This window comes from Nansenia antarctica (assembly GCF_963989245.1).
Source record: "Nansenia antarctica genome assembly, chromosome: 6".
Lineage (NCBI taxonomy): Eukaryota > Metazoa > Chordata > Actinopteri > Argentiniformes > Microstomatidae > Nansenia > Nansenia antarctica.
The window spans coordinates 35,199,060-35,209,059 of record NC_137676.1 but is presented as its reverse complement, the minus strand read 5'-3'; the positions used below and the strand labels follow the sequence as shown (position 1 = coordinate 35,209,059).

General features: G+C 49.6%; 2 protein-coding genes across 2 annotated transcripts in view; both read right to left on the bottom strand.

The window, feature by feature from the left end:
- acss2 (acyl-CoA synthetase short chain family member 2) overlaps positions 1-6,721 on the bottom strand; it is a 23,559-nt gene extending 16,838 nt beyond the window's left edge. Inside the window, exons 1-2 of the mRNA XM_080535106.1 lie at positions 6,468-6,721; positions 5,631-5,826 (exon numbers count right to left, since the gene is read on the bottom strand). Of these exons, the coding sequence (XP_080391232.1) occupies positions 5,631-5,826; positions 6,468-6,594 (323 nt within the window). The 5' untranslated portion in view covers positions 6,595-6,721. The remainder of the gene's footprint in view (positions 1-5,630; positions 5,827-6,467) is intronic.
- A 1,227-nt stretch (positions 6,722-7,948) lies between these two features.
- Positions 7,949-10,000, bottom strand: part of LOC308160458 (cilia- and flagella-associated protein 337-like) — a gene marked incomplete at its 3' end in the record, with an annotated part of 24,048 nt that continues 21,996 nt past the window's right edge. Inside the window, exons 19-23 of the mRNA XM_080534372.1 lie at positions 9,878-9,996; positions 9,034-9,166; positions 8,507-8,684; positions 8,288-8,383; positions 7,949-8,176 (exon numbers count right to left, since the gene is read on the bottom strand). Of these exons, the coding sequence (XP_080390498.1) occupies positions 7,949-8,176; positions 8,288-8,383; positions 8,507-8,684; positions 9,034-9,166; positions 9,878-9,996 (754 nt within the window). The remainder of the gene's footprint in view (positions 8,177-8,287; positions 8,384-8,506; positions 8,685-9,033; positions 9,167-9,877; positions 9,997-10,000) is intronic.

Here is a 10,000-nt window from a genome sequence, read left to right as displayed (position 1 = left end):
TCTGTCTTTCTGTGTCTGTATGTCTGTCCGTCTGTGGGGTCTTTTTCACGAACTTGAAAAGTAAAAGCAAACACTGGCATATCAAAAAAATAGAGGGCTACTTCCAAACTGTAGCTCAAGACTTAACTCAACTTAAGAAAACTCAGTGGTTTTAATTTTCTAGTTAATGCCCACTGAGCTCGCAGGAACCATAGGAACAACGTTTGAGGTTGCTAACCTGTTAGCCGACAAAGCTAACGCGATGGGTAGTCGCGAAAAAGGCTGCGTTCGTCAATTCGCTCTGGAAATCTGACCCGCACTCGCGGAACGCCTCTCGTCCAATCAAACGAATCGGTCGCTCTGTGACGTTGCACCCAGTGTGCGCTCCGGCGCTCTCGGAGCGAATTGACGAACGCAGCCGAAAGTGTTATGAGTTGCCCCGCTGGTACCGGTAGTATAGTATTCCACGGTAGTACCGTTGTATAAAGCTTATGGTATAGTAGGCACTGTGACATTTTGGCACCGCGGTATATCGTTGGTACCGGTATATCGTGCAACACTAGTTGGAATGTGGTGTTGTTTTTGCTCTAGGGCACATGGTCAGCCATAGCCAGTACCCCTGGAGCAATTAGGGGCGAGGTGCCTTGCTCAAGGCCATATGCCTCTCCCTCCCTGCCTCCCTCCTGCTAGCCGGCCCCTCTAACCTCAAGGTTACCGCTGCCCCAAACAGGTATGGTACGTTCTCTGTGGTAAATAAAATGGACTGACATATAGCGCCTTTATCCAAAGTGCTTTACAACGGCCTCTCATTCACCCATTCACACACACATTCACACACCAATGGTGGCAAGCTGCCGCCGATCTGCCAACCTTGTGATCATTAGACGCCAGCTCAACCTCCTGCGCCACAGCCGCCCCTGTGGACACAGGCAACCTCTGTACCCTGTCCCTGGAAGGTTGTTAGATGTGTGGTAGTAGTACACTAACTGTACCTGGGAGGCTGTTAGATGTGTGTGGTAGTAGTACACCAACTGGTGAGTTCAAACGAGAGTGACGCGCCTCCGGTGTTATCAAAGCCCGGTCCTTCAGCACACACCGTCAGCGTGACCGCCCGGCCCTATCAATCGCTGAAAGTGGCGTACTAAAAAACACGACCTTAAAACGTTGAAGACAGCCCAGATTGCGAAACTCGAGATTGCAAAAGTGGTTCTCTAGTCTAAAACGTTACACGGGTGCCGCTGAAGGAAAGCCCCCCCCCCCCTCCTCCCATGACCTCACAGACATGCTGACATGCACACCAGCCAACGTGTCTGTGAGGTTTGCGTTTAGAAGCGCACGTCGACAGTGCACCCCCCCTGCTCATGTAATTCTGATGTATTCATCCTTGAAATGTCAATAATGAAAAATGCGATAATGATGTTCCATCTAAACAGCAACAACCCTGTGCCTTTCAGCTAACATTAGACTGACTTCATTAAACACAGATTAGGAGGCACATTGCTGGACAACAACCACCACCACTCACAGCCCTAGTCTTGGAGGGATGAAGAGTAGGTTTATATCAAATATAGATCAAATGAGGATACCAGAACAACACAGTGGCCACGTTATCTCTGCAAGGACGTCAGTGCCAACACAAAGGTCATATATGAAAGGCTCTTCTAGTCTTCTAGTCTGCTTTTTATTTCCCAATTTGATGTTTTCATTTAGGCTATACTTAAGTTAGTATGGCTGCTTAGTGGGCCCTTTATGGTTTCTGAGGTTTCTTTGGCTCTTTGGCAGAGTCCAACACAGCTGCAGGACTGTGGAGGTCATCCAAGCAGGTTCCACCCCTATGGAGACAGTAAGCATGGCTAGCATACACACAACATTCTCACACGCGCACACACACACACGTCTCATGCAGAGGATCTCACAAACAGAGAGAGAGAGAGAGAGAGACATACACAAAACACAAAACATAAATAGAGAAGGAGCACGAACACACACAGAGTCAAAGAGTCCTATAAATACTCAGCTGGAAAACACACTTTCAACTCTCCAGGGCAGGGTGTCAAACACACAGTCAGAACCCAGACGACAAACAACTCCACCACCACTACTGTTCCAGAGGAGAGGCAGGAACGGGCCCTCAGCCAGCAACACAACCCTCACACCGCACCAGAACACCCATCCATCCATACCAGAACTGTACATAGCTCATAACTGTAACAACCATACTGTACCTATCACTGTCATGTTTTTATATCATGTGTTATATCACTATTTGGACTTCTGGTTAGATGCTAAACTGCATTTCGTTGTCTGGTACTTTATTGCAATGACAATAAAGTTTAATCTAATCTAATCTAATCTAATCCAGGAGGAAGTTAGCTACAAACAGGCTGCTGCCAACTAAGCAACACGTCCTCGATTTCTGAACATTGCTTCAGTTGGACCACTGGAGGGTTGCTGGAGGGGCGCTCTGTCCGTGGAATATGGAGTAAACATCAAGAGGCTCTTGATTTATAACGTATACCCTAGACCTGCATCACACCACAGAGACTACACACACTTTCACAACACCAGTCTGAAAGTAGAACTTGGTACAGAAAAGGACACGTCACGTTCAGTTGAGCGAACTAGCGTGAAGGACGTCAGCAAGACGACCGCCCGTGAAGCGGTGGGACAGACGCGATCTGTGGGAGAGACCAGGGACAGTGTTGCCAGATGGGCGGTTTTCCAGCCCAATTGAGGCTGGTTTTTAGATAGATAGATAGATAGATAGATAGATAGATAGATAGACTTTATTTGTCATTGCTACAGTACAGGTACCAAACAACGAAATTTAGGAGGGGAGGCTCCCCTGGTGTTTAGGAAAGGAAAAAGAAACACATTTTGGAAAAAGCATAGATGCATAAAATCACAAGAAGGTAAGGAGCTGGTTTACATCAATAGAGGCTATGTACACAATCCACTGTACTATACTGCACAGATAGTCAACTAGGGTTGTCATATTTCACAAGAAAGTTTTTTTTCACATTATTTTAAAGTGTCACAGTTTGCAGGCTTGAAAATGTACATGTTTGTGCCTCAGCACTAGCTGCCATACAATCCGTCCGGACTGTCCTGGGCCCAGAACTTAGGCCTTTTCTGTGTTCAGGGCCTTGACGGCCCTGTGGTAGAAGCTGTCCTTCAGTCTGTTTGTCTTAGCGGCCGGGGTCCTGTACCTCCTGTTCGAGGGCAGCTTGACAAAGTGTTCGTGCCCAGGGTGGGTCGGGTCCTTGGAGATCTTGGAGGCCCTCCTGAGACAGCGTGTTTTGTACAGCTCCTCCAGAGAGGGGAGGGGGGCGCCGGTGATCCTCTGTGCTGTTCTCACGACTCTCTGTAGATCGCTTCTCTCCGCTGCCGTGCAGCTGTGGTACCAGTTGGAGATGCCGAAGGTGAGGATACTCTTCCACTGCGCCGTGGTAGAAGGCCACCAGCATCTCCTGCTTGCTGTGTTGTTTCTTGAGGCATCTCAGGGTGTATAGCCGCTGTTGTGCCCTCTTGATGGTGCCTTTAGTGTTGTCCTTCCAGGCCAGGTCATCCCGCATGTTGTGTCCCAGGAATCGGAGGTTTGAGACTATCTCCACGCTCTCTCCGTCGATGAGCAGGGGCAGGATCTCGGACTTTTTCCTCCTGAAGTCTACGATGAATTCCTGGGTCTTTGACTTGTTTAGCAGCAGGTTGTTAACCTTGCACAGCTTGCTCAATTGCTCTACCTCATCCCTGTACGCCGCCTCGTCCCCCCCCGAGATACATCCCACCACGGTGGTGTCGTCTGCAAACTTTACGATGTAGTTGCTGGGGTGGATGGGGGTGAAGTCGTGGGTGTAGAGGTTGTAGAGGATGGGGCTTAGCACGCAGCCCTGGGGTGACCCAGTGCTGAGGCTGAGGGCTGTGGAGGTGTGGGGTAGGGCTGTTACGATTAGTCGACGTCATCGACGTCACCGACTACGCCAATACGTCGGTTTGCGTAATATGCGTCGGTTAGTCGTAAATAAACAAAATGGCATTTTTTTTTTTTTTAAACCTTTATTTTACCAGGCGAGACAATTAAGTGTATGAGTGAAAATGGATAGCTACTAGCTAATGGTACACAAGCAATGTAGCTCACCACAGTTCGTATGTCTTGTCTTCTGGTGTTAGTAACGTTAGCTATGTAGCTGGCTAGCTACGGTAGCCTATTGTCATTGTGGTGCGAGCACCTACTGTACGTTATCTAGCTCGTAGCTCGCATGCTACGTTAGCATCAATTTAGCTAATCATAACATAGCAGCGAGAGTAACGTTAGCTATAGCAGTGAGGTGGAGACAAATACGTTTATTTTTTTTTTCCGAACAGTACAAAAATTATCGTTAGACTTATCGATAAATTAGTCGTTAGACTAATCGGCTAATCGATAAAATAATCGCTAGATTAATCGTTAGAAAAATAGTCGTTTGGGACAGCACTAGTGTGGGGGCCCACCCGCACCCTCTGGGGGCGGTCGGTCAGGAAGTTTTATCAACGTGGGGAGGATTTTGAGCACGGATTGGGCTGGTAAACATCAGACCAATCTAGCAACACTGACCAGGGAGCCAGAGCCTAACCTCCTTCCAGCTGAACAGGAGACACGCGGACATTAAAAGTTTGAAAGTCACACAAGAGATATCTGTGAACTTTATACCATGGTAATGACTAGCCTGTCACCAAGACATAAATTCTTCCCCTAGTTAGAACCGCTCTTCCTGCAAAGGCAACGGTCGGTCTCCTCCAACTAGCCTAGCGTAAGAGATGTACGAGTCTCTCACACACAGTCACGGCCCTAGCCCAGTCACGTGGTACAATCTTCCTGATAAAAAAAAGGAATGCATTACCTCACAATGCGTTACGCAATTTGCAGAACACGACACACACACACACACACACGCACGTACAACTATGATGGCTGCACGTCTATGCTGGTTAACATTTGACTTCCTTCCTATTGCAGCTTAACAGGCAGAACATGTCGCCGCCGGAGTCCCCGGCAGCATGCATGTATCATACGTGTCCGTGGGGGTCTAGGTGACACTCAGACTGGACGAGGGGTCGAGCATATTTGGAAACTTCAAAGCCCTTCGGTCCAGCCCGCCCATACCGACACACAAATAACATGTCCCTAAATAACCCAGGCATCCCCATTAGAGGCATATCCTCTTCTCACATTCACTATTCATTCATGGTGACATCTATCTCTCTGTCTCTCTCTCTGACCTGGGGTGAGCTTTACAAAGGAGATGGGGAGAAAAGCACACTATCTGGAGCACCAGTCGTTTCAAAGGAGGCCAGGCAGACAAAGGGTCACTGTAGAAGACTCCTCTGCCCAGCATTCCCTTCCATTGTTCCAGAGAGGCCCCCCCCCTCAAGCATGGGAGCATCCCATGGGTCAACAAGAGAACGCGCTTTCACAACATCGTACAACCCCCCCCCACCGGCCTTGACAGACACATATACGGATGCAGAGATAAAAACACACACAGCCAGAGATATTCACTAATACACTCACACACACACACACACACACACACACAGACAGACACACACACAGACAGACACACACACACACACACACAGACAGACACACACACACACACACACACACATACCAGTAGAACGCCACTTTGTCCCCCAGCTTCTTCTCGTGCACGTTGCGGTCTAGGACATTGTAGCAGATGTTGGTGGTGGCACCTTCCATGAACTTGACGTAGATCTCTCCCTTGGTCACGTCAAAGTTGTAGTCCAGGAACTGGCCCGTGTGTTTCGACTTCCAGAAGAAGTCTTTAGCGAGGTCAGCCCAGAATTCTGACGAGAGGTAGGAACAAAGGTTTAGAGAAAAAGCAGTTCTTAGGGACCATACAGTACTGTCCAGCAGACATCACCACCAGGGACCAGACAGTACTGTCCAGCAGACATCACCACCAGGGACCAGACAGTACTGTCCAGCAGACATCACCACCAGGGACCAGACAGTACTGTCCAGCAGACATCACCACCAGGGACCAGACAGTACTGTCAGCGACATCACCACCAGGGACCAGACAGTACTGTCCAGCAGACATCACCACCAGGGACCAGACAGTACTGTCCAGCAGACATCACCATCAGGGAGCAGGCTACTGATGTCCACTGCAGGGTGCACACAACTGTTCAATCATTTTCGGGGGGCAATGAATTTTAATGTGAGGATCAATGTTGTTCTTCTTGAACCACTACCGCAACAACTCAACAGTGTTTTAAACACAACTGACAAAAACAAACAAACATGGTGTTTGTGCAAATGACTGAAAACCATGACTATGTTGTGCAGCCAACGTTCTCTAATACGCGTGACACATGACAACAACGCTTTTACAATGAACGGACCCTACATTTGAGAGGAGATTCTGTCAGTGGCATGCACGAATATTTATGATACGGATCCGTAAATATGATGATATACATACCATCTGGGTTTTCTATTGACTTCAGGTAGAGTTCTTTGTAGGTCTCAAAGTTGGGGATGTGAGCGTCCCTCTTCAGGTCCCCGCAGGCGTGGAACACGTCCTCCTTCGGCGCTTTGTCCGGAATCATGTTGGCTCTTTTCCGAGATGTATATTTAGTGACAGTGAGTCCTAGCAGGTGAACTATCGATTCGCTCCCGGCAATAAAAGGGACGACAGATGGTCAGAGAAGACAACCTTCCAAACACGACCGTGGTCAGTGAGACAACCTTCCACCGTGGTCACCCCCCCCCCTCACCTCACTGCGCTGCTACAACAACACAGCTGGCTAGCAGAGTTAGCCTAAACACTTCCTTGTTCTGTGGGACGCATACAACAGCACACACAGCCTCCTGCTCTGGAAACGTTTGCATTTGCAAATGCAAAAGTGTGAGGCCAATGTGTGCAAAAGGCATCCGTTGTAAGACCACTATCGGAGATCAACTGACAGAGAGCCAGAGAGCTGAAGTGTCCAACAAGCTGGCTAACAGGATTCCCTGTAGTGACTAGCCTGGTGGCTAGCAGGCTGGCTGGCAGAGGAGACACACTGGCACGGCGAGGAGAGGCCGTTCTGTCTGGAGGGAGCCGTCTGCCTGCCTTTACATTAGCCTCTTCAAAAGCCTCGTCGTGTTATTAAAACGAGTGCATTCATACTGCAGCGATTTGTGAAATGTGAACGGATCCGGTTTTTTCCTGAAGTAAATAAAGGTTGTGTCCCCTCTCATCCGACCCTCTGTCTTATGAGACTGCAGGGACGACGCGAGGCGCACGGAGGGATGAACTTCATCTGGCCCCTGACGGGTGAGGAAGGCGTCCAATCATATCCCGATGGGTGGAGAAGGCGTCCAATCGTATCCCGATGGGTGGAGAAAGCGTCCAATCATATTCAAGTAGGTTGATGACGCTGTCAGCAAAGACGGGCATTAAAGTGATCGCGTCTATTATCTCCATTCGCATCGTATCTTCTATCTTCTTCATCTTATACTATTTCCACGTTTCATATATCTAACCGTGGGGACATAAGAGAGGGTGTGTGTGTGTGTGTGTGTGTGTGTGTGTGTGTGTGTGTGTGTGTGTGTGTGTGTGTGTGTGTGTGTGTGTGTGTGTGTGCGTGCGTGTGTGTGTGTGCGCGCGCGTGTGTGTGTGTGTGTGTGTGTGTGTGTGCGTGTGTGTGTGTGTGTGTGTGTGTGTGTGCGTGTGCGTCCATCATTGACAAGGGTCAATGTCAGTTGTTGTGAACTAAGAATTACCTCAGGGCTCTCAGCCACACACAGAAGACACTCAATGGGAAAGACAGTCAAGACAAAACAATATAACACATCAATATTGTATTGCAGTAGGGAGCACAGAACGGCGAGTTGGTCCATAAACTGGGAGAGATAGGGAACAGGGGAACGACCAATGACCATTAGTCCACAACCTTCTCTCCTCCACCACGCTTGGCCTTAGGCGACGCTGCTGCCTTTAGCCTGCTTTTTAGGAACAATGGACTTCTTGCGGCCGCCTTTGCCTGAGCCGAAGCGTACGTGGGGGGCGCGTTTGCTGTTCCTCTTCTGCTTGGCCGTCACGTCCGCCCCCTCCTGGGTCTTCTGCTGCTCCTTCAGCAGCTCTGGTGCGGGCGGCTGGGTGATGGGCACCAGGGAGCTGCAGTGCATCGACTTGTACACCCTTAACTAGAAGAGACACCATGGAAGGAAACCTTAGAGAGACAGTCCATTTAGGTCAAAATCAACCAACCACCTAAAAATCGAGCGTTTCAAAAAATATGTAATGTTTCCATTCACCGGCTCTCGGCTGCTGAAGGGCACCTGGAGGTCGGGAGGATTGGGGGGCAGGTGGTGTCTCACTTTCTGCTTGTAGCCCAGGCCCAGGATAGCACTCTGCAAGGAGAACACTAGAATAACACACTGACCTCTACTGAGGAAATAACACACACACACACACACACACACACACACACACACACACACACACACACAGACACACCAGATTTCATTTCTCACAGTCTGGCACGGAGACACCCAGCCCACCTGCTTGCCCTTCTCCTGCCAGTGTTGCCAGGTCTGCTCTATCTGGTCGCTGCTGTACTTGGCGACCCGCGGGTCTGTTGGCTCCAGCTCCTCCATGGCAGAGGGCTGGAGCTTCTGCTGGGTCAGGGCCTCCACGACACGCTTGGCACCGCTTTGGAGGGCACACACACACACACAGGAGGGAGGAGGGAGGGGAGGTTGATGGAATGATCTTGGATTTGATTATTTGGCCCCTTTTGGCCCCCAGGCACTCATTCAATTATGAACGATTATTGTGGCTTATTTGACCAGGGACCATTCATACCATAAGTAGGAGCTATTGCTCCAGAGTTTGCCACAAAGCTATATTTTCCATCTGTAGTGCCTATCAAATGTATAGGTGTGTGTTGACAATGTTTTTTTTGGTATTTTTATTTTTATTTTTATTACTGTTTTTAAACAGTGCACTCTCAGTAGAAATGCGAAATCTCTGGGTTCCACAGAAGGACAGAAGGACTCACCTCCAGTGTGGCCGTGTCCCCTGGTTGAGTACTTTGAGGGTCTGGCAGGAGCCCACCCTCCTCAAGTCCACAGGCAGCTCGCAGGGGAAGGCACTGGGGTCCCCAACACGCCACTGGGCCTGACCAAACGTACCTGCGGGAACACTCTCAGTTAGCAAGGCTAAGCTAAGCTAAGCTAACGTGCCTGGGGGAACACTCTCAGTTAGCAAGGCTAAGCTAAGCTAAGCTAACGTGCCTGGGGGAACACTCTCAGTTAGCAGGGCTAAGCTAAGCTAAGCTAACGTGCCTGGGGGAACACTCTCAGTTAGCAGGGCTAAGCTAAGCTAACGTGCCTGGGGGAACACTCTCAGTTAGCAGGGCTAAGCTAAGCTAAGCTAACGTGCCTGGGGGAACACTCTCAGATAGCAGGGCTAAGCTAAGCTAAGCTAACGTGCCTGGGGGAACACTCTCAGTTAGCAGGGCTAAGCTAAGCTAACACTGACATAATCTGTTCAGGGCCAGGCCAGTAGGCCTATTCACCAAGCCTCTCTGAGTAGGAGTGCTGATCTAGGATCATTGTTTGCCTTTTAGATCATAATAAGTATGGACAGGCTGGGACCTAAACCTTGACTAGCACCTCTACTCTGAGATGCTTGGTGAACGCGGGCCCTGATGATGTCATAACACTGCTATGTTGATCTAAGACAGGGATGGGAAACTTTGACAGTAACGGGGGCCAAATAAAATATGTTCTCACTGTGATGTGCATGTGCATGCACGCCCAATGCACGCACGACCAACACACACACACACACACACACACACACACACACACACACACACACACACACACACACAGTCACACCTATGTAGCTGCCAGCGATGGTCCACAGACGCACGTTGCAGTCCAGGCTGGCGGTGACGATGAGGCGGAAGCGTTCCACGTACTCCACACTGACCACTCTGTCCAGGTGACCCCTCCAGGAGC